This window comes from Eufriesea mexicana, unplaced genomic scaffold, assembly GCF_001483705.2.
Source record: "Eufriesea mexicana isolate 0111107269 unplaced genomic scaffold, ASM148370v2 scaffold474474898, whole genome shotgun sequence".
Classification (NCBI taxonomy): Eukaryota; Metazoa; Arthropoda; class Insecta; order Hymenoptera; family Apidae; genus Eufriesea; species Eufriesea mexicana.
The window spans coordinates 132,244-158,055 of NW_016907983.1; the positions used below are offsets into that span (position 1 = coordinate 132,244).

The following is a 25,812-nucleotide window of genomic DNA, read 5'->3' on the forward strand; positions in this document are numbered from 1 at the left end:
TGAATATTTTAATTTATAATCTAAAATCTTTGATCTGAAATTGAAAATTAAAAATTTTGTAAATTTGAAAATTTGAAGATTCGATATTTCTTAAAAGTAATTTCAATTCTTGATATTTCCTACTTCGATTGTTATCGATTTTTTTGCAGTTCAACGTGTAAGATTTCTCGTGAGTTTATCAAGAGAAGTACTGATAATTGGTAGAAATAGTGGAAATATTTTTTCGTGTTTTTCCTCGGATTGAATCACAGAAGAAATTCCATACGATCCGTGCACAACACTCAGTCACGGATTAACCAAGTTACGCAGAATTCCACGGGAAAGCACGTCGCTGCAGGCTTCGCTCTCAAGGTTCTAAGGAAGCCTGTTTGCGCACAGTTCTGGCAATCTCGTTGCAGATGAAAGATAACTAGCGACCAATCAGAGGCAGCGGCTCATTTGAGGAACATTCAGCAGGTTCCGATAACACAGCTTTGATCATTAAGGTCTACCGAGAAACTGTATGATTTCGAACGTAATTTAATCATGTGCCACGACTCTTCTTCGAAAACCTGCAAACACGGAACGGAAAATTTCGAAAATGTCGAATCACTTATATAATGCAACAACCAGACTGTTTAAGCGATCCTTACGAACATATTTAACACATATTTCGTAACAGTATTCTTTAGAGATTCAAAACCGAGAAATCCTATATTATTAACCTAGAATACCATGATGCCTATCGGATTATTTGAATAATTCAAGACGGTTTAACTTACACAACGACAAAAACCAAGGGAAGATAAGAAGTCGAATCACAAAACCTCAAATCATCGATATCGTCGATCTAGACAAAAAATCGAATTTTTATTTCCTCTACCCATAAAGGTAACAGTAATAAATCACCGGATCCCGTGAATAAAATCGATAACCGGTTTCGCGCGCGCAAAAGCACAAAAAAGGCTTCGGCGATGACTTCTTTCGAATCACCTCTCAATGGTTTAATAACAACGAATTAACAATGAGGGAGACATATCGGTAAATCGTAATCGTACAATCGCGAGCGACAGATCGCCACCAGATTCCACGAGCCTCCGTGAGAACCGGACTTAAGGAGCACGTGGGAACTAGGAAGGCTAGGTTGCACGGTGCGACTTGGCAGGCGCCAACCGAGCAACGATCGAGAAGCCTCGCGCTGCTAGGTGTCTTCCATCAAACGGGATTCATCTCTGTAAATCATCCGTGACACTCGTATTCGATTCACGTAATACACCCACTTAACGTTCAGGATATAAACTTTCGACTGTAGTTCGCATGCCGGTGCATTTTCACCTTGGCTCGTGGCCGTCGCTTTAAAATTCACCAGACACGTACGTTGCGTGCACCGACGAATAAAACAACGGCAAATGTCACGATATAAACGGGAATACAGGGTTGTATCGTGAAAAAAATAGGTCGATCAATGGAAATGGTCATTTCCCGCTTTGAAGGCTCGCGTCGAAACGTTTGAATTTGGATACTGAGTCGCTGCATCCGAGTAAACATGACTGATGCAACGGAATACGCTTCATATTTCGTAAAACGGTTTACGTAATATAACGATTTACTGCTGTTATTATTATATTTCGATAAATCGTATTAATACAATTCGAATGCACGATATTTCACGAGAAAGAAAAATCCGTCAGTTGGTAGGATATTATGGTTAGGTAGACACGTGTTCGCAGAGTATCGAAAATAATACAGGGTTAGGAGTCGCTGGATTCGTTAGGTAGCATTCACGTAGTCGAGGTGTATGTGCCACGAAATGCGGCGAGCGTCGCAATGCAAGCAGGCGCCAAAAAGGACAAAAAGAGAATGAAAAAAAGGCGAGACACTGGAGTAAAAGAGGCAAGGAGGAAGAAAGAATGAAAGAGGGAATCGAGAGTGGCTGGTTCACACGATCCAATCGCATCGAGACTCGTCTTGCTTTCGATACTTCCCCCGCCCTCCCCCGCCATTTGGAAGTCACGTCAGTGTCGGTGTACTTCGTTTTTTCCCCGTGACTTGTTACAGAAACACGACGAGCCCCGCAGAGAAATGGAAGGCCGGTGCCTTTTTTCAGAATCCCGATCGTACGACCGGTAAACTGCTGACAGAAAGAGTAAAAACGTTACGTTCGAATGGCGTGTAAACGAGTATAAAAGAAAATGAACGAACACGACGATTTCGTTTCTAGTATGGTCATTTGAAAAAAGATAACGTGACTTTCATAAAAGATGCTGCTTTAAACAAATATACTGAGTATTCGTATAGAAGCGTACATGCGTCATTGACTATCGTAATACAGTCGAAAAGAAACAATGTGTGTAATGGAAATGTAATATACCACTTTGTATTCCACTAGGCGAAAACCTTAGCGCCCTCTGTTATCGTCACTGAAATTTCCCTGGTCGAGCGGTAATTCGAATCACGCGAAATTATGCAACCATAGATGTTGCACGTATTTCTATTTATTTACGAGACGGCCTCGTAAAAAGTCCGAACAGGTTTTACAAATTCGTACTGGTAAAAGAAAAAGTAAACCGCTTAACGGCATCACGTTTCTACAATAAAATTCCGCCATGGAGCAGTGCCTATGTTTCGACAACGAATAACGAACAAAGCAATCCAATGTACGCAGAACAGGCAACCAGGCTAATGTAACGGTCTGGTTACCGATGTAAACAAACCGCACGCTATCGATTCTTTATTCATCTATTCGTAATGCTGAAAACACAAGCTTTCCAGGAACTTGAAAGAAGCTTAATTCTTCGCAGGTAGGAGCACAAAGTTTCACTTACTGACAGACGATACGTAAACATTACGCACATTATTTTTTATCCGACTTTTACACCACCTAACCTAATCCTTTGATTTCTATAATTTTCAAACACGTTCCAATTTCAAAAGTAACTAAGAAATTCGATCGGAACCTTTACGACACGAAGTGTGATTTATCGTTAGTCATGTTTCGTTGTGCCAACAATATTTTGGCTGTCACGACAAACATACACTGGTCGAGTAATAAAACGAAATGATAGTGCAAATCGGATTACCAACGTTTTAAAGGATATCAATTATGCATTCATATTTCACAGTTACGTTTTTATTAGTCGAATCACGTATTTGACCTATCGTTAAGTCATTAAGAACGCATAGATTTACAATTGACTGTGAGAGACTAGTTACAACGAAAGCGTGTTTGGTTATGTTCGCACTGTTGTCACGTGTAGTTAATTTCCACGTTAAATTAGAATAATTACGTTTAAATATTTATTTATTTTCAGAGATTTAATAACTATAATTGCTCCATTAAACATTTGAAATGGAATATCCAAACTTATTTCTATTCCTAAATTTATTCCTATACTTGTTCCTGAACAGTCTGTTTCGATCGATTAAAGAAGGGGAAGCTGCAAACTCGTACACTGGTCACACGGCAAACTACTTAAGTAAACGAGGTCTATTTATCACACCCGCCTACCGATAATACGTCATGTTTCACCATCTCTTGTTCATTTCCCAAAACCAGACACGACCAAATACTATGCAGAAAAAGGTAAGGACTTTAAGATAAATAATTACCGATCAATAATTGCACCAGAATTATTTATTCCTAATACTTGGTACATCTGACGAAGGGATTTCGCAACGCTGCATACACATTCTACAGTCTAACAACTTCGGAACAGCGATGGGTATTGTGTGCTCTTTTTTATTTTTTTATTTTGTTTATTTCGATCGAAATCACACTGAACAAAATGTAAATTACACGAGTGGCGCTGGTAATTTCTCCATCCCATAGCGGTGTTAAGTACGAGATGTTCGCCTACATAATAAATGATCATCAATAACCCAGACGGAATTAAAGCCCGCAATTTACATTGTTTCATTTGGTTACAATGTGGCTTATACTCGACATGATTGTCCGTGAATATCGGTTCACAGTCATGCATTCCTGCATCGATGTCGTTGAATGTACGACGCGACGACAAAGACGCTGTCCGCAATTTCTCCGGCCGCGTTGCCGACAGACGATACTCTCACGTACAAAGAGCAAATTTCTCCTGGCACTTCGACGAAATCAACGCATTCTTCTCTTACGATACGCTGGCGTATATCTGCATACAATGTTAAACAGTTGACTGTTGGTGTCATTGTCGTCTCGTCCCGTAATTAGATTCATCTGTTGCGTTTACACGTGTATTAACTTGTCATCCAACTTGCATGCGTACACGCATGCATGGGCGTGTTGTCTGACCCCCAATATATTTAACAAAACAAGTTTTCGATAGCTATAACCTTGACTATTCTCTATAACTTTCAGGTAGGAGAAATTAAATGATCACCGCAACTCTTCCCACTGTTGTACGAGAACACAATGGATTTTACTTGAAAAGAAAACACCGATAACAAAAAGACACAGGTTAGTTTATAGGTTAAGTTTTGTTTATCAGACGAAATAACGGTACATAGTTGGTAGACATCGTTTGTTATGCACATAAATTATTACACATATATATATATAACGATGATTTTTAGTACGACACGCTTGATCTATTACGCACGAGTTTTGTTTACCCGTTGTGTTTCACTGTCACAATAGTTTACAACGATGCGGCAAGTACCCACGGTAGCTGGAATACGCGTGCGATTCCTCCTTCTCGATCACCGCGAGCGTACCTACTCCCTCTGGTTTACAATGTATGGAGAATTCATTCATCTATAGCGTCAGCGATACGATCACTAGCGAAAGAAATCTCGCGACACTGATATGAGATAAGGAAACATGGAGAAAAAGGTATATTACTGATAAGAAAAAAAAAAGGATACAAAAATATAATATTGCACAAAACAGTCTTAATATACAGTTGTACGCGAAAATTGGGTACGAGTACATCTCGTGAATAGGTTAATACAAGGTTCTGCACGTGTACATTTGGTGTGCATACATAAAGCAATCTTGTTTCGTTGCGCCTGGTGACATTAGAAGCAAACACTGTATAAAAAGAACAAAAAAAAAAGGACAAATAATTGATAAATAATTTGGACTTGAGAAGTTTGCACGAGTTAACCTCTCTTTCCTTTCGTTCTTTAACTCGCTTGTTTCTTTTTTCCACCTTTTTCGTCATTCGATCGCTCACCAACCAATAGAAAACAAGAAAGCTAGCCATTTTTGCACGATGACAGATGATTTTATATTAATTGGATGGTAAAAAATTTGCTTGTAACAACTAATGTACAAATAATCGTTAATTTGGCAGGTTCCGATTACCCACCGGAAAATGTTGCAAGTCAGCGCCTCTGTTAGCAAGAATGGTAATAATAAGAGTGTTTAACAGTCGCTCCTACAGGTCGCATGCGAATTAAAATTGTTGCTATTCGCCAACTATTAGTGAAGATGAATGACGCAATTGCCGATGGACCACGAGATACTGCATCGTCATCGCGTGTCATTATATGTCACAACAGCGGGTTGCCAATGAATAAGCTGGCTCTTGCACGCAAATTACAATATTATCTCTTCACCAAGAGATGTGACTTGAGAATCAGGAATGTTACAATGTTATATTGTGTCAAGAATTAATAGTCCGCACGAGAAATTCGTGTAACAATTACTTTAACTCACATAATTATGCGAAGCATTTAGATTTGCCCAAATTTTGCTGCAATGATAATTGTGCTTCGAATAATTTATTATCGATCGCAACGCGGAAATAACTCACGCGACACTGATAGCGATCGTCGAAAACGTTAAATGCTAAAATTGATCAGGATGATGGAATGCGTTGGGTGCAAAACCACACCTAAATAGTGCTCGATAGGTACTACTAGCGGACAGGCTATTTCGTGTATCCTGCCGTGCCCTGTCCGGTCGGTACGATTCAATCATCAATCAGATAGCATTATGCTCGCGTCTTAATGAACGGTTAGAAGTCCGCGAACTAATCTCGCTTTCATCGACTTGCGTAATTCTATTTACTCTACATTATCTACCGCGTGTACCAATCAACGGTCAACCGTTTGATATACAAAAAACAGGACATTTTATTTGACTACCTTTGCAAGTTGGATTCGAAAACCTTGAACCAGGAATGCATCATTCCTGACGGCAAGGCATTGCTTTTCAGACCATTAATTTTAAGTTTTAACTCGCAGCCACGTTTATTAGTCGCGGACGTTGCGGTTCGTTCGATAAAAAATTACCGACTAGGCATCGACTTATTGCCCGTTCTTTTTTTACCGACGCATCTCCAGTGTGAACTCCTTGGGATCGTCAGTAGACTCGTCGAGAGGGAGCCGCGGGGAGAAAAGCCAAGCACGCGAGGGATTCGTCGCAGCGCGATTTGACGCGGTATAGCTCGTTGAACGTGATTGCCGAAGCGATGGGAAATAAAACCCAGAAAAAACGCGAGCAGCTCCCGCGCGCGACAAAGACAGCAAGTAAAAGGATGGAGTGGAACGAAGAGCTACACGCGGAGGTAGTGGTAAGTCGTTTTGTGTCTGCAGCCCGTCTAAATATACGCGGTCCTCTCCTCAGCAATGCAGCCTTTCTTGCGCGAGAGGGAGAAAGAGAGAGACCAGCAATGGCTATCTTGGCCGTTAGAGAAATTGCTCTGTGCGATGAAAAAGCGAAAATTACCGACCGCAACGCGCAAGCAAGAGATCTGCACACGAATCTAGCAAAAGCTTCTAAATTGTCTGCAAGGTTTGGGGTGTAGCGCGTTCAATTGCCGCGTGAGAAACCCATCCGGTTTTCTCGCTTAAGAGGCGCGTGCACGGATCGCGCGGACGGATTTCTTAAAATAAACAAGCGCGAGATATCGTGTTTCCGAAGTATTCGGGCAAGTCAAAACATCGCGCGACACTTGTGTTTATCATATCGCCGCTCTCTTGCAAATAACCTTACTTTCGATGGCAAACAATTCGCTTGACAATTCGCGCACAACAATGACAAGCTGATGAATCAGTATACTTACGTTGGTTAGTTTTTTCTCGAATTAAACTAGCAATTTTAAGGAACCAATTAATCAAAATGCACCTCGTACTTTTTATTTTTCATATTTTATTTCAAATTCATATACACGACTTATTCGACTCTGTAACTTTGTTCCGTTGTGCTACTTCCAACTTCGATTTTCGAAAGACTCGACCAAGTTATTTTGGATTATTCGAAAAACGAATTAATTTTCGACAACGACAGTTGCGCGGAATCACGAGTTTGCTTGAGTTTTTCTTTTCTTCCTTTTTTTTATTTTCACACTTCTTCAAAGCGTTCACGTGCCGGTGCCGAATGCAAAGATAGACCTATTCATAAATCGAGAGGCACGTCCCAGTAAAACACACGTGACTCAACGTATGATCCTTTGAGATATGCTGAGTCTCGCGCATTCGACCCTATATAAATTCTTCGACTCGAGCCAAGCGAATATAGATGTCTATATATTTGTCATGCGATTAACCATATCCGCAATGCGAAGTAGCTTGATTAATATTGGCTAACACGTGAGACACCGATACGTACGTACAAGCAAATGAATCCTTGTGTGTGTATATATATATACATATATGCAAGTACACGAAATCGTTCATTAGGTTTCCTATCCTGCGTGTTAATTATTTCTAACCTATGTCTTTTAATATCCTCCATTTTATTCGCGGATATACCATTTAATCGCAATTAAGTAGAGAGAACAATTTGATTAGAAATTAATCGACAGGATATTTTCAGTAGTACGTAGAAGATTTAGAATAAACTATATACAAATATAGATGCAACAATTACAACTACTTAAAATTTCATTGACACCCTGATAAAATCAAACATTTGATACGTAGTTACCTTTAAGAAGTCAACGCAAATGGAGATAACATCTAAATGATATATCACGTAATCTCTTTTGACAATGTAAGATTCCGACGGTATAAAATATCTAAATATTCATACACGTGTCAATCGTAACGAAATAAAATGAAAGAGAACTGGTGAAAACTTATGAAAAAAAATAGAAATGACTCAAAACCCGATATCCAATATAATTTTGAAATTTAAAACTGCGCAATTTATATTCGCGTTAAGAGAAAAAATAAAACCCGTAACGACCATAACCTCTAAATTAGAGTGTCCGTGCAGCGGACAAAGAAAGAAAGACGTATAACGCGTGAAACCATTCTAGAACACGCGATGAACGTCGCATCGACAAAAATGAAATACAGCACCGAGAATACCTCGGAGTAAAAAATATCCCAGACGCGTCGCTAGACGAATCAAATGACCGCCATACTTTTCGCGCGACCGTTTATTCTAACTCGGCTAGACAGAGAGGGAAAGGGAGAGAAACGTCGAGAATGAAACGTAGTCATCCCATCTGTGTGCGTAACGCGAGAAACAGTCACATTTGTCGGTCAAGTGATTTCGAGAATTAAAAATACGTCGGAGCTTTCGTAAGGAGGTCGATATATCAAGGACAAGCCGTGCCCTGTTTATTCGACCGCGCTCTATTATTGGATTTGAACTCGACTGACAATAAGATCGAAACGGACCTAATAGAATTTACATCGTAGTCATCATCGATGCGATGATGCGTGCACGCCATCAAGAACGCCATAATCATACGAAGATTAGACGCTAAGGGCGCTGGACCGAAGAGAAACGATCGTCCTACAAATAGCGTTTGATGTAACAAATTGAAAATTAGATTACCACCTACTTCGTATCCTCTCATAAACAGACACGAGTTATGGAATGACGCGTAAGACGCGTTTCAACAAACTGATCGGAATCATCATCGAATATAGATTTCAAGAAAAGATTTTCTAAAGAAATTCTGATATGTACGGAAGATAAAACATCGACTATGTGAAAATGAACAGGAAACATAACATAAGATATTATAATAAAGGTTATAAAATAACATGTAATACCGAGTATGAAAACAAGTTCGACTTTGAAGTCTCGAAAAACACGTATAGAAAAACATAACGCGCTAATGAAAATGTTTATATTGAGAAAAAAAAAAGGAAGAAAACAATTCCTACCTTGCCGATATTTCGCACCGCCCGCAGGGGGATTTTTGGTTAGGCATCGATGTTAGATGTCACAGTGTGTATACCAATTCGCGATGTGGTGCGACGCGAATGTTCCATAGCGCACTATACGTAAATTCCAAGAGACGTGCGAACATAGTTGATTTGCGTAAATTAGTTTCGACGAAAAGTGAGGTGACCAGTGAATAAATAGAATCACGAGACGTATGTGACATTGGAATTCTCAATTAAAACGCGATCTCGGCACGAACACGATATTCTTATTCGGGACGTGTGTCGATAATTGCGCGTTACGCGGTTTCCTAACGCAAGGTGGCAGGCCCGGCGCCACGCTGCATCCCGCGTTCGGTGAATAATTGAAATAAACAAGAGACACACGCGAGATTCATCTCGAATTTATTGGCGAGTGACAAAGGAACAGCTCTTGTCGTGCGAAATAAAAAGCTTCCCGGTGAAGGGACTATTACTCGGGACTCTTGACACGCGAGAGCGTGCGCCCATCGCAACGATGTATCGTCACCGTTTTTCCACTATCGCGCGAAAGCCGCGCTCTTTTCCCCGTACAAGGGCAAACTACTCGCTTTACGAAGGTGGTAGGCCTTGGTCTTACCCCCGTTTGACAAATAACAGAGCCACATCCCGAACATTAGCGAGCCGTCGGACACATGCGTGCGCGTGAACTGTAATACCGCCGGAGGCGATCGGTTGCAATTTACCTACTTTAAAACGCACATTGGCTCACTAAACTTCTTTAACGCACAACGGCCACGTTGTCTTCGTAGCTGCAGCTAATTAGCCGCGAATCGTGTAACGAGAATCGCGGTGAGTGTGCAGCGACTATGAGGAGTACCGACCGAGGCAGAGAGAGAAAGAGCTACACGTGAATAAGATCCATTTACGCGAAACCATAGGGAACCTTCTAGCATGCATTGCTACAGGTTATTCCCTCGTCTGGCGAAGTTCGAAACGAGATGGCGGTGTTAGTCCATTTGTTACGCCGTTTATCCTCTCGGTGCATAATCGTATATCTATATACCGTTTGAACGGTATTTGTTCAGGATGTTACTAATTATTATATTAAAGAAAAAAAATTACGTATGATATATCGAGAACGATTAACTGGAATGAAACATAAAGAAATGGTTCTCCCGGAAGTCGTTTGGTAAGACACCGAACACGGTGGTTTCTTGGTAAACACGTTAGTAGATTTCAAGGTGACCTTCGTTTCCTTTTCTTCCATGGAATGCCGGATTTTTTGTGTCTCGGGTGCAATAACAGTTGTTGGGACGAGCTAGACAGCCTATACCACGAGTCGTTATCAAGGTTATGTACGAGCTCATAAATCGATTTGTAAATTAACGATGCTGCACGTAATGACACATAATGCCGATAGTTTCGAGCACGCACCAAATACAAACATTTGTGCCGTACTAACGATCCATCGAACGCGCATCGACTTCCGGATAAGTGCAAGAACGACGAACACGCGCACATAACGTTTCAATAACCTCGGATAAGGGAAAAAAGTAACCTGCCAACCAAGATCGCCGTGCATGTCTCGATCTCACGTCGAGTTCCGACCTTTCTACGTCGATCGGTCGTTCCGCCTTAATTATCCATTTCTCCAGTTTATTTAGTCTCGATAAATTCTCGATCAACAACCCTCGCCAGCGCTCCAGGCGGTATTCAGGTAGGTCTTACTCTCCATTGCCGGCGAGCCGTTCGTCTCTCTTTCTCTTAGATTCTGCCGTGTATCTGGAATGCTCGTGTGAGGTCGCGTCGAGCGCATTAAGCAGCGTCCGTGCATGAAACTCGCCGTCGTCCAGCGTCGCCAAGCCGGCAATAAAGCCTAATTGAGATTAGCGCCGGCCGTGCTACGTTAAGCAGGTGGCCGCAGGGGAAAAAGAAAGCGGAGGAGAGCGAGTGCAACAGAAAGAAGAGCGAAGGTATTGAATAGAGATAGAAATCTTCCGATGACATATGTACGTTCTAAGTTTGTTACCGTTCTTCCCTTCCGACAGATGCTGAATACGGAATGCTCCAGTGAACATCTTCATCCGCGTTAATACGTTGACCAAGTTCTACACGGTAATGTATTTCCGGTGAGATTTACGGAAAATAGAATTAAAGCAATTCGAAACGAGAAAAAGTCAAGGATTGCCTCGACCAATCGGAATAGCTAGATTAGCGACGCGCCTTTACGCTTGGGGTGGCATCGATGCGAATGCCATCTGTAATATTAGATGATACATTAACACTGTACTTACTGACTAACCTTATTATATATGAGAAGTATGTATTTTCTTCCAAGAAATTCTAACCTATATAATTCGATATTTATGTTGAGTATATTCTTCATGGAGAAAAAATAATTTGCCTTCGTTATTTAAGGTACAATATGGGTGAAATTAAAATTATGTATTCGTAATTGCAACACATTTTAGAATAATAATAACATTTGATAATTTAATATAAATATATTTATAATTCCAAATCTTATTTTCGTTTACGAATCGATTGACTTTTAAATTCCGTAAGTGATATTAATGGACCTACAAGTAACAAAAATGGACATTTTTCGAAAAAATAACTAACGATATTTTTCAATTTGTTATAATCCCCTTCAATTTTACAGCATGACGAACTAACTCTGTTTAAAAATAATTAAGCACACGATTATAGACCTTCAAAATTAAACGCAACATTTAAGAGGTTAATAACGTAATGAAGAACACGCTTTAAAGCAGAATCGTTTCTTTGTTACTATTAATAACATAGAATGAAAGGTGAGTGGAACAAACATACTTTGTATCTTTTGAAAAATAAAATTGTCAAATGTTTTCCTTTTCACTGCCTTATACCCTCGTTCTATGATTTAGGTCTCCAACGATTATCCCTAACAATCATTCGAAGCTTTGTGTGAGCGTGCCCAAAAACGGTTGGTAATCCACGCGGAAATAACGTGTATCGACAGGTAGTCGTGTAATTAACCTCACGGCCACCAGAAATCAATTAAGGTAGGTCAGGCAGGTATACACAAGTGTGTACCAGCTGGACTCGTTGCTCCGGGGATTTCCTCTTGTATTTTACCATCAAAAATCGACTACCGATAACAGCATTTAGAGCTAATCCAATTTTATTTTCTCCTCTAGACCACCGAAACTCATTTCCAAGATGTCAGACGTTCTCTTTCACCGTGTGCACGGTTGCAATTAGTTCGTACTGTTAACTTAATTGTATCAGAGATTTTAAGGAAACTGAACTCGAAGACAAACGCTTTCTGCACCGATTTTCTCAGGAATCCTCTGCCCTTAGACGACGAATTCCACGGAAGACAATTATATTTACTACCATGTATTTCTCAGAGATGTTGCTAGTTCTGCAGCATTAAACGAAAGGGTAAGAGGAATTCCTTGTAATTCCTGTCTTAACAGGCGTACTACCGAATAATGAAGATATGATTATGAAATAATTTTTAGAACAAATTAAACTAACGGATTCGAAATTTGTTAAGTCGGATTTGTACGAAACGGAGACGGTTGAGATATAGCTAGTAATCATCGGTTAATTTGCTTCACGACAAGATATCATTGCTCCCGTTTTTATTGTTGCCATGATAACCGAATAAAGTGCTGCAATGTGATGTCACTGGCGATAAAACGGTATCTAAAGGCACTCGATCGTCGTTCCCGTCGACTCGGTTCTCATAATAAAATCGGCCATCGACGAAATTCGCCTTCCATTTAGATCTCACCGTAAAATACGATTTTCGAGGTGGCAGATTTTATCCGGTGTACGGGCAACAAGCTAGATAAGGTAGTAGCTGTGGAACAGGTACGAAAGGGGAGTAAGAGAGCCTCTAGCGGACACGAAAGAGAGGGAAACAGTAGAGAAAGAGACTCTGCAGACGATACTGGACACTGCTAGATCCTTATAAAGAAGAACGAACCACTTAGATCTCTCTTTGCGACGATGCACGGTTAACGCGACCGGATACCGAGTTTTGTGTCGGTTGTTGTGTTAAGCCGCGTATAGAATAGCCGAATGAAAGCCTGTAGATCACTGTTCGTTGTCCTCTTCATCGACTTTCGTCGATTTTATTATTCCCCCCCAAAAATAACGTGATTACCAACTTTTGTTTCGTATCGAAATAAATAATTTTGCAAGCTTGCTTAAAATTTTATATTCATATCTATATAAATGTCGTTTTAGGAGAAGAAAATTAACAACGCAATGGCTTTTGTTATCCTATTACTATGATCCGTGCTGTGACAAAAAATTTTGTTTAATCACAGCGAGAGAAGTCAGAAGTTCGGAGTGGCACAAGACACGCTCTCTGCCTTGTTAAAAATTAACGTTACGTCCTCTCGAGTCGACCTTGTTCTACGTACTCTTGACGAAGGTTCGAGATACGCTTTACAATCGAAACTGCAAAAACATTGCGCAATTGTATGACCAACACCACGTAATAACAAATAGAATTCCGTAATCGAGTGTGACGTTGCTGATGGTGTCTTCCAGCAACAATGTCTATAAGGAGAGGAACTTTGGAGAAGTATTCCCGATATATCCTATCATCTTAGCGTATGTAAAAGTAAGAACAAATAATTCGTTGATGGATTCTGAAGCTAATTTCAATTGGAAAATATCGTATCAGCACGAGTCTCGTTCTCGATGGTTATCGATACACAAAGATCTCTATGCTTGTGTCAACAAATAATAAGGATTACACTAAAATGTTCTTAAAATTATTGTTTAACGTTTCAACGTATAGCAGATATGCTATCAATTTACAGATCATGCGTGCGCTCAAGTACCTTGACTATATTGAAATATTTCCTCTGTTGAGAGGTGGAGACAAGATAATGATTTTCGAGGATCGTTGAACATTTCCACCATGGAGATTTTTAAGCGAAGGATCAAAATGTCAACACTGAAAAGCAAGATGGATTCTGATTACTGGCTGATTGTCGAAATCTTTGCTGATTTATATCTACACAGAGGCCTTCAGATTTCTTCATCTACGATACTTTGTGGGACAATGTGTTGGTACAACGGAGCATTTAGATAGTTTCTAGGATTTCATTGACTACGGATCATTTGCCCTAACGTTTGATACGAAGCAAAGATTGAAACGATTGCAAAAACCTGTTTGAAGGAACAACTCACAATAGGGGATGTCTAGAAAAGGTAATGAATTTTAAGGGCATGCAGTATTTGAAATAAATGAAAATGGAGAATAAATAAAATAGATTCGTGAAACCTTGAAATTCTGAGATTTTACGACATACCCGTTTATTTAGGTTCACGTGTACAAGATCGTTTAAAGAGTTTGACATATAGCGAAACATTCGGTTACATACGACGACCTGATATAGGTTATGCGCGTATCGATGTTTACGTAATATTTTTCGTTTATTTCAGTAAGTACTGTATATCGTTAAAAGGAGAAAAAATCCTCTGTAACGTTCGTATTCACAATGGACCAATGAAATTCTACTTTTCAGTTGCCATCGATATCTCAACGAGATTTTCCCCGACAGTCTGCACACGATCTTAGATCTCTCTTACTCCTTCTCTTTCTTACGGGTTTCGGGTCAACGTATAGTTCAGAAGTTGTTCAACTCGAACGTAAACCACTGTCGGTATGTGGGTGCAGTTAAACGGGTTATCGGCTGTTCAGATATACGTGCAATCTGAACGATGCGACAGAAAAGAAAATTACGCAGCCACGGTTCGATCCGGGCAACAAAGTTGACATCGAAACGCATCGTCGTAAAAATGTGAGCGCGTTGAACACCGTATTGTTATGGTAGGTATGTTTATAGATTGATGCTTTAACAGGCGATATAACGTATGCCTGTGCTTTGTATCCCCCTTGACAAATGACGTCGCGATGATCCGCGACGTGTACATGCTTTTAAAACGAGATTCCATCACGTTATTCTCCGATACCTGTTTTGTTCGATCGGTGTCAGTATATCTCGCGAACGCACGACGAAGAAATAGGTAGAAAATTCGATGTAACGCGGTTCGGCAAGCTGCGCAGACGCAGCGCGCACTTTAACGGCGCTGCGCATGCGTATCGAATTTTTACCGGGAATCACGCGTCACATATAACCGGAGACTTAACCCCCTTTTCTCGATAATTGGAAAAACCTGTTCTTTCCTATTAATAAGTTGAATTAACTGTTTAATTAGTTGGTGACTTTCACGAGCTGGATTAGGATTATATCCACGTTTTTCCCTGCTGGATTTTCGGTGTTCCTCCATTAAATTGATTACTAGAATCTGAATTTGATACCTTATGGTAACTCGATCGTTATTAAAGGTAAGTATTACGCTACGTAATCTAGAAGCAACTGTAATTAATCCCCGGCTATACAACCGCATTTCCTCGCTCGAAACATTTTTGCTCAAATTGTTCAGCCTCGTGCTTGTATTTTGCAACACAACAAATCACGATAGATCGGAATGAAATCCTTTTTGTTTTTGACAAGAAAATTTAATTACACGATTTATTAAAATATTACAGGGAACGGTGTCAAACGACGATGAAAACGGATCATGGACTACCTAGGACAGTTATAGAAAGGAGATGTAGAGTATCTAATGGAATCGACCATATCCCCGATTCTATGAAATAAGAACACGCGACAAGTGTGAAAAACGAACAAACTGGAGATCGAGGTTCACGGTTCCGTCGCGCAGTAGCTTTGCACGATAACTACAATACACATCCATTAACTTGTTCTGACATCTGGGTCAGTACGAGGTGTTTAAGAACCAGTACATTGCTTCCTGCCTAGTTGTTACATCCATGGACAGTCGTCTTTTGTTACTTTTCTGAAATACACTAATGCAAAATTTTGTTTCAGTTTATTGCTGGATACAGTTACGTAGAAACATCGATTATGGTATTTCCGTGGTTGGGATAAATCAAAACGATTACCGGTAAAAACGCTGGCAAAAGAGAGGAAACGAATGTGACACGCGGCAGCAATTCAAAGTAGATAAACGAGAAGAGTTCGATTCCCGCCTTTTTTACGTGACTCTCTCATTACGTAAATGTGGTAGACTGCCGTTCGAGAGTCACGGTATTTTCGAGCGTTCCCTAACCTTTAAAGGAAAAGAAACTGCTCGCATTCTGACGAAATCACGACAACCAAAGACATCGGACAGAAGCATACCGCATACTGGAATATTGGCATAGAAATATGAGGAAAAAGTAGTCACGTTTGTAATAAACTCGATGAAAATGACTATATAAGTAAGGAAAAAATGCGATGACCCGTAGAATGCGATAAAAGAACCAAGTTGAAACTGAAAGGTTGAAATGGCGACTTACCGGCGGCGCGATGAGGTCTCCTAGCCCAGTCCTCCTCGATCAAGGGCGCGACCCTGCGTGCACGAACAGTCAGAGGGCAAGAAACGACGATAAGCAAAATCGATAATAAACTACCGTGAAAATGCATCTTCGCTAATTTTCGAAAAGTTTCGCGATGTCTTTTCGAATCTCTCTCTCTCTCTATCTCTCTCTCTCGCTCGCTCTTTCTCTCTCTCTCTCTCTCTCTCTCTTTCTCTTTCTCTCTCTTTCTCTCTATATGTCACGCTTGCACTCGCGTATGTCCAATTCGCTGTCTCGTTGTTGGCACTCGGACACGGGTGCTTCAACGCATATAGCGCGTTTTCCCTTGTCTCTTTTTCACCGGTACGTTTCTCTTTCTCGTATTTTCTATTTCTATCTCTTTTTCACTTCGCGTGCTCCACGAGCTGTCTGTCTCGTTCTACCCTCCTCTGCACGCGTGTGCCCTTTCTCTGATATTCTTCGGAGCCGTGGCACTGGTCTATTAACGAACGTTCACTGCACAAAACTTTCTGCACTCTCTACTGCACTGCGTGTTGTCTCACACCACCTTTCCCGATTCTTTTTCGAACCTCTATCGCGCGAAGGCACACCGACGATACAAAGAGATCGTTCGTGAACAATAACAATAACGTTATGGTGACACAACGGATACCACAACGACGTTTGTGATGACGAAAAAGTCGACGGCAACGACGAACACGACGATAGTACGCGTACACAGGTCGTGAACGTGTGCGATAATGATTAGAACAATCAGCGGCGGACCCACAGAGGCCGTGTGCTAGCCGCAATATTTACTACAGATAACGCGACGAGGTATCGTGCACTGTTCGAGACACGTTGAACGAGCGCATCCGACGGCTTAATAGGCTAAGGTACACACGCAGGTTCGTTATTCTTTCTCTCTTTCTTTCTTTCGACCAGCTCCACACACACGGAGATCTGCTATTTATCTTACTCTTTCTTTCTTCTTCCTTGCCGCGCACTCTTTTTCTCTGTTCGTCGCTTTTTTGCACTATCACTATTTATTTCTCTGTTTTACCGAGTGCACGGAGAGTTCATACGACTCTAACTCTCTGTCTGTCCCCCGCCGCTATTCTTTCCCGTTCTCGTCGTCGTCGTCGTCGCACGTTCCGTGTTACTGTGCGCGCGTTTTATAAGGCGGTACCAACGAGCGACGAGTTTCGAGACGAGAGGGACACGAAAGAGCGAGGCGAGCGAGCCGTACCGTGCTTGGCACTCTTCTCTCTCTCTTCTTCCCTCTGTCACGGTTTTAACCGGCGCACTCTTCCACGCACCTCCGCACCTCACTAACTCTCTTAACCTATGAGCCCCGTATCCGTTGTCGTCTCTTTCCTTGCGGTGCAACGACGCCGGTATGCGCATCTGACACGGCCACGATTATCCCAGATTACCGCGACTTTACGCAAGGACCACCGGTAAAACTAAAGGCGGCGATCGTTCTCGATCGTCTTTGACACCGATAAGATTCGCTCAGAATATACGCGCGTGTTGCCTCTTGCGTTCCATTCGCCGGTTCTCCGTATCGAATGTAATCATCGACACCGAATCTCGACAAGGTTCATGAAACGTTGCATCGCGCCTGCGTGGCAATATATCGTGCCCGTATTATATACCGCCTGCAGCAAGTCCGATTACAGTCGCACGATTTCCAATTAGCGACGTTCGCACTGAATTCTTTCCTCACCCGCTTATATCTCGCTGTTCACCGGCCTCTTTCCACGTGAACCAACAGACCAGCGTGCGTCTGACACGGTCGGCGCGTGACTGCCGTGACTGACTAGCTGATCGTGAGTGACTGACTGGTGGGAAGCTGTTACTCGACTTGCTCTGTACGCCCTTGCCGCCACTGAATCCGATGTATCTGATCATCGGCACCACCGTCTCTCCTCCGGCTGGCTCGCTCGAAAAAGCTTCTGCTTTTGCGCTTGCGCCACCACGGATCGCTTTTTCGCTTTCGTACACGCGTGTGCACGCACGTTGTCCACAGGTACGAGTCTACGTCCTTGTGTATATGCTTGGACACTCGCGCGCACCTTTGCGTGTGAGTTATTCTATACACACGAAAGACGAGACAGAACACGGCTTTGCCCGCGGAAGCGTCGCTCTGTCTGGCGCTTGCACCGGTATTACCGGCTCGTCTCTTCTTCTCTTATAATAGTTTTCAACCACGTGCTGTATACCGTAATCACCGAAAGTAAGTCGTAAGTTGATCGAACGCTAATGACCGGTCACAATCTTTCTCGATTTCGATTTGCGTGAAACGGAGCAAGTCAGTTGGTTATAGCACGTCGATTTCGATCGTTCGAGATATCGCGTTATCAACCGACCAACCAAATGGCCGATCTTATCGGTTCCCTTTTTCCACTCTCGTCTTCGAAATCAGTCATTCGATCGTGAGATCATAGTACGATTCTTCCAACCGGCTAGCACCATGCCTCTGTTCTTCGCTATTTGCCTCCCGTTGCTGTCTCTGGTCGCGAATTTAACTAATCCGTACATCTCATGCCTTTTGGAGCATCGCGAGATAATCGCGGGATTTCGCGTGAGTGGGAAATTTCGTCGTGAAAAAGCATACACGGATCTCTATGTGTCGTTTCCGTGTCGAAAAGGTTACCACCCCGATATATCTCGGTAATCCGGTCGAAACGCGGCTAGAGCACAAAGAGACACGTTGCGCCGATGTAGTCAACGATGACAACTGTCCGCAGGCCGGTCGAGTCCGTCGCTTTTATGGGGATAGCCGACCACGCTGCCGCACCGGGACCCGTGCTCGCATCTACGTGTGTGCGTATGCGTTACGTGCTCGATGTACCGTGTTATCGTGCAAGTGCGCGCGCGTACGCGTCACGTTCCTTCATGCCTATATACACGTATACACGGTCTGAAATAGAGGATACAGCGTCGCGTGTTCTCGGCTAGCTTCTCTTCTTAGAGTGTCGCTAGAGAGACGCGTATATGTATATATACAATATATACATATATACATATACATGCGAAGAAACGGCAGAGAGAGAAGAACAGGGGTTAAACCGAGAGAACTCGTGTCGTCCACTCGCGTGATACCTCGATCGCGGTGGGTGTCGCGAATGACTGTGCCCTGTCCAAGAGGTGTGCGAGAGTGTGCCGCGCGTGTGGGTGCTTCCCCCACTACCGCGCCACCACCACTATCGCGATTCCCACCACCATCGCGCTCGGTTGCTGGCACCACTACTATCGTCGCGGAATCCGTGCGCACCACTGAACGCGGTGGATACACACCGGTATCAGAGTGGCAAGTATGAAACGTAACTTCTTGCCGTTTCATCGTTTCATCCACACTTTTCTCGCTTTCACGGTTGTATTAAAAATATTTACACATATACGATTTATATTATTTACGGTGACTCGAAAGTAGTTAGACGCATGTTGTATAACCTAATCATTCAACGGTTTCTAACCTATCTACAGCGACCATTTATGAAACTGGTGGTTATGAAGCGGAGTCTAAGCTGTCCTCATCTAACCTCAAATTCTGACACGGCGTGTGAGTGAAAAAAGGAACGTCTCGCGAATGATACGATCAGACTTTTGCACGAGGTTACAAATCCTTAGAAAGCAATGCGAAAGGTGGCGCTCGTGAGAGATGTGCGGCTCGGAATACGGTACCCACACGTGCTTGCATTGTTTCTCCTGTTCGCTGGGTACAATTTACCGATCGGTCCAGCTAACATAATCCAGCGAGAAGCTCCCGCTGTGACGACATAACGCACTTTTATGATTTATAGAAGCGAAGTTACGGAAACGGGAATTCCGGTGAAGGTAGGCAAAAAAGTACTTACTCCATTTCGCGGATGTTTTTAACGTCGTCAAGGGAAAACTGTAAACGGCTTCTAGTTTTACATTTGATCTTAATACATACCGATTAATATTTTATTCATCATTTTATGGGTATTTGCAGCAACGGAATACGACAACAGATCTGGACATCGTTATTTATGGCTATATAAAAACTAGAATATCATGACGGAATGCTACGCTATTTTTTGTACCAGTGATGTAACACGATGGAAATGGAACCTAGATGTCGCGATTAGTTGTTTTACGAAAGCGTCGAGCGACAAAGAAAATTCCCGGATACATGAAAGATAAGTATCCATGGGAATGCATCAATGAGCCGAGCGTGATACCGTGAATGGAGGCGCGATCGTGGTGGTTTCCATTCGGCTCTCTCGTCGATTCACGACACGTGTCGAAATGACGTAGACATTAAATGCGTTCGACGCGCGTACGATGCAAATCCACCGTATGCCCGTCGCATACGTAAAAACAGGTAGTTATACATAATCTATATCTACGAATCGACGACGAAGTAATTCGCGATTTCCATCCACCGTCACCCTCTGAGGGTCCGCCTTAATGTTCTTCTCTAACGAAATTTCAGGCGGGACCCTTCGATTCGACGTTACTCCCCCGAATCTCACTTCGGATCTAAAAATAGAACGGCAAAGGGTGTTCTCAAAAGGAATACGGTTTCTTTTTCATCCTTTATTTGGCAGTTCGAACACCAAAGATCGACCGGATACAGATTCGAAACCACAGGCGAGAAGGGAGAGTAAGAAAAAGAGTAGAAAGAGGGAGAAGAAAAGATTCACAGAGGAGTGTATCTCCCTCTCCTCGCGGTCTTCTGTTCCACTAGCGAGACTGGCAGCGGCAAACTCGTTACGAAATCGTCCCTAAGACGGGGTGACTAATTGCTAAGCGGCTTGTAAAAATTCGCAGGACAGTCTGTCGACATCGTGGCGCGGCCGTCTCATCGTCGCGCCGTTATACTTTTTGCCCATACACGGTTAACTAGAGAAGAGAGCCTACTAGGGGGAGAGAGATCGAGTAGCAGGGGAAAGTGGTGGGAGCGACAAGGATAGAGGGGGGCTCTAGTGACGACGGGGCGCGAAAGTAATGTGGTGGGGGTGGTATAGCGGCGCGTGGAGAGGAGAAAGGGGAACGGGCGAGAGAAGCATGTGCGTGTGAGGCCTTAAGGTGAGAAAAGAAAAATGGCGAAGAGAGGCCGAGGCTGCGTCGTCCCGCGTTCGAAGGCGAGAGGGGACGACGCTTTCGCAGATTCCACGTGAGATACCTGCGGCATTCTTCGTTCTGCAGCAGGGCATTAAGCCGGATGCACATTCGTCGTGGACGACGCTCGGTGAATTCATTTCCAAGAAAAATATCTTCCGCCACGAAACGAATTTTACGGCAGATTTTGTTCGCGGACAGACCGCCGGAGAGCATCACTCTCTCTCCCTCTCTATCTATCTATCTATCTATTTATCTCTCTCTCCCTCTCTCTCTCTTTTTCTTTCTCAATATACGAACGGAGGACAAGGAGATGTGCGATGTTTTTGTTATTTTTCTTTTTTTCATTTTCGTGGACCGTCTCGGAACCAAGCTCCCGCAATAAAACATCTAATCCGACGATAAACCGCGCAGTGATTCTTTCCCGCAACGTTTACGCGTCTCTGACATGTTTCGTGCGCGCCGTTGATGCGCACCGGATCGAAGGTAATCCCTCACGCATACATCTCTTGCGTCTGATTGGTTGTTGTAGCCTCGGGTGACGGTTGACGGAAAAGCTTGCAATTCTTATGGTCTGCGTGTCTTACCTATCTAATTTGTTTATTTATGTTACAGTTTACGAATGTAACACTAGTTTAGTTGAATCAGGGTATGGTTTAAAGAATCAGAATAGACGACAGACATGTTACAAATTCTATAACCTCAAAGGTAGATATATATAAAAGCTAATTAAAGAAAGAAAAAACTATGCGGCGTAAAAAGGGATTATAAAACACGAGGAGATTCCCTATTTTGTAAATAATTATGGAAGATGATTCACTAAAGAACGGTGTCATTGTCAACAAGACTACCTATGTATGTAGATTGCATCACACATGTATGAGAATTAATTTTGTAACTCGCTATAATAATCTTAATATTTTTCGGTAGTCTGCGCATTTAGTGGACATGCCTGGCTTCGACCGTGATACGGTATCCGAAATAAAGCCATAAAAGTGCAACCAACACTGTAAAGATCCACATTCGCGATGCTTACATCTGTTCCAGTGCATCGACGTGTGTAGTGTGTATTAAAATTGTACGGTACGATATATAACTTAACCTATTATAATTTATTATTATTTCTTGCAGTGCATCGATCGCTAAAAAACTTCATTTTAATACCTAATAATAACAACGACATTGGTAAAAAGAGACATTTGCTATCATGGTCGAGGAAAGTTAGTTGCTCGATGGAATGAAAATCGTACAATTTGAGATTTCGATCGAAAACAGTCAAAGATGAAAAACATACATAGTGAGAAAGAAAAAGGGTAAAGGCGGACTGCTAGTAGCGCACAAAAGGACACGAAATGATTTATTTCAATTCCCTATCACGGCCGGCTGCTGCGTGTCGTCCACGGTGGCGCTCGAGAGAGGATCATTTGCGCGGACCACACGCCGAATGAAACAAGAAGAAGCTCAATTACTTCAAGGAATCATCGGAGATCTCTTTGTGGCACAGCTTTACGATCGAATTCTGACGCTGCATCTTGTGTTTCCGCAGGTACGAGACTGACAGAGAGTGGAAAAAAAGGAGATCAACGACGTCGCAGAAAAGAAACGAACCGAGACGACAACAGGCATATGAAAGGGAAAAGGAAACAGGATGAAGGTACAAGGAAAAAATGAAAGAACGAGAAAGATAGATGGGTGTAAAAGGATCATCTAACCGACGACTATTCACAGCGTACGGCTATGACAAATCTAATAGATTCTTGGCGATTTAGGGTGCCCCACAAGGGGGACCATAAGATAGGAAGAGAATAAAAACAAGCGTAGAAGGGAGGAGAGTATTTCTATTCAACGCTCGATGAACGGATGTAACGCTTAGTAGACCCTTCTGCTGCCCTTCTAACAATGATATTCCTTCTCGCGATCGGGCACAGAGGAGAACCGAGAAAAAAGTCAAGCCCTGCCATTGCTCACCTATAATGCGCTGGAGACACACAATGCTCATTGTCGACTCGTCGTGGAATGTGGGGAGCGAGGTATTGTCGGCGCACTCCAAATGTGGATCCCCCCTTTTCGACTGGCACCAACATTCACGCTGCGCACTATTTGATTTCTCATCCTTTACAATTGTTACCCTCCATTTTAGGTTCGAGTTTTAAGTTAAATTCTATCTAATATTTATAGAATATCTATAACTTATATTTCTGCATTATTGAAGTATCATCTCAAAGAATTTCGACTAATATCTAATTACTTGCAGAACTTTTACTAATTATGTGTGATGTTGATAAACTTCGTCAAGGAAAATATATTTGATGGCTTCATCTTTATATTAAAAAAGGGAGGAAAATTTTCGAAGTAGAAACACTATAATACTGTGGTAAACCTTGAAAAATACTTAATATTAATGGACGGAATGCCGTGAATTCATTCAGTGGTCTCTAGAGATTGCACGAAGAGAAATTAATCTGATATTAATTCTTTTCTACTTTCACTGAGGCTCGATAGGCGATCTAGATTGGCTACTCCGTTGACATTTTATTGAGCACAGGCAGAAAAATATAAAACGCCATTTATATTCAATGGGTTTTATGTACTCATGAAGCAATATGCATTTATACATCGAATAAAATGTTTCTGCTACATAAGTAAAGTTGCGAAAGCAGCCAATTCCAACGCGTTGGCTGTTCTTCCTTTTTAACTTATCTGTTGATGCAATTGCGCAACGGGCATTCTCTATGCATTTCTAGCAATATTATTGAGCTTTTTGAAGATTCTAAAAATCACGAAAAGGAGTACTTGTAAATAAAATAAAACAAAACGAATAAGTCAGACCAAGGATATGGTTATACTACTGAGTAAATAGAGCATTACTACTATCAGAATTATGTTCGACTTATTATTGTCAAGATACAAACGTTCAGAATTAAAATTGTAATTTAATACATGTTTCAGATATTTTCCTGTATCTTTTACTGAATAATCATCTAAAATTAAATTTGTATACAAAGTAACCCTGTTAATAACCACACGCTATCCATCGTGATTTTAATCAAGCTTAAGTATAATAGCCACAATGATATAGCAAGAATAAACAAAATTGGTTAAGTACCAAAGATTAAATATCTAAATATCTCTCATTTGCATGCTATATATCTTACACTTGATTCAGTCTATAGAGAAAGACAGAGGTAATTACATTAATTGTTACTACCATTGCAACTTGGAATTTATCTGAATATATAATCATGAAAACTACTATATTTCTGAGAGCCATCTTCCAATGAAGAAAAAATATCGTTGTTAAGTTATTTCAGCAACTATAAACATTTATCTGAATTCAAGCCAACAATAACACACGTGATTTTGTGCATGCTGTCGCAGATCGTAGATCAAAGTATATCAGAAATACAGCTATTCGATTATGATCCCTGCCCAATATTTGCAATGACTGCTTCTCAAAAATATGAAATTCCAATTTAAATATAAATTTCCAAAAAGATTCGTGCAAGTGTTTAACTGGGCGAATGAATATAAAATATTAGAATATATATTTACTAAAATATGAAGAATATCTGATTTTTATTAAATCATCTGAAATAAAACAGCGATTCCGAATGACAATAAAACAATAATAACTATAATAACAACACGTGCACATCAAAGCTGTCACATAAATTTCACTACGAGTAGAAAATGTAAGAAACAACACAAGTACATCTTTAAAGCAAGATAGAAAGAGGTACACAAAAATTAATCGACAAATTTTTCTACCCACAATTTTATCTGCTGAAATAATCTGCATCCATAAATTTTGCTGCTTAGGTACTCACCCCGAGGATGCATCAGCGAGAAAGCAGACAAAGTATCCCTCTATCGTCGGTACCACACGTAGGTCTCATGCCGCGCCATAATTTCGTTTTCGCCACCTCGACGTCAGACCCGTGGTCTTCCAGCCAGACAGTGTGGTGGAATGCGTTAAATCGGCCGAATCGCGATTTCGTCGTGTATAAAAGATCGGTTGGGGCCCAGGTGATTAATTTCGTCCGGCAATTAAGAAATCCCCCACGAGCGGGCACGCGCGTGAAAAGGCCGAGAGAGAGAGAGCTATGGACCGACTGTCGATGGATTCACCCCTCGAGAAGAAGCAGAGCGTGGCTGCAGAGAGCCGAGGTTGAATGGGCCCGAAACGAGGCCGGTCACCCCGCGCGTTCGTAGCTGCGAGAAGCTAAAGGGGCAAGGGAGCGCATGGTGGCGACACAAAAGGAGCGAAATCTTTCGAGTCTTCGTGTCCGCAGGACGAACGGTTTCGCGCGGCACCATTA

At 41.9% G+C, this 25,812-nt stretch overlaps 1 protein-coding gene and 1 long non-coding RNA gene across 3 annotated transcripts in view; one reads left to right on the top strand and one right to left on the bottom strand.

Moving 5' to 3' along the window:
* The window catches only part of sog (chordin short gastrulation), a 62,863-nt gene extending 44,310 nt beyond the window's left edge, over positions 1–18,553 (bottom strand). The window contains exon 1 of the mRNA XM_017905992.1: positions 16,400–18,553. Coding sequence (XP_017761481.1) covers positions 16,400–16,526 — 127 coding nt within the window. The 5' untranslated portion in view covers positions 16,527–18,553. The remainder of the gene's footprint in view (positions 1–16,399) is intronic.
* Positions 18,554–21,160: 2,607 nt separating this feature from the next.
* LOC108551739 (uncharacterized) lies at positions 21,161–23,621 on the top strand. Of its 2 annotated transcripts, XR_001890501.1 has the most exons (5): positions 21,161–21,979; positions 22,109–22,348; positions 22,424–22,556; positions 22,625–23,147; positions 23,222–23,621. It is a non-coding gene; the product is annotated as an uncharacterized LOC108551739 (long non-coding RNA). The 2 variants fall into 2 exon arrangements; XR_001890504.1 differs by having other exon boundaries at positions 22,424–22,576; positions 23,040–23,621.
* The last annotated feature ends 2,191 nt before the right edge of the window (positions 23,622–25,812 follow it).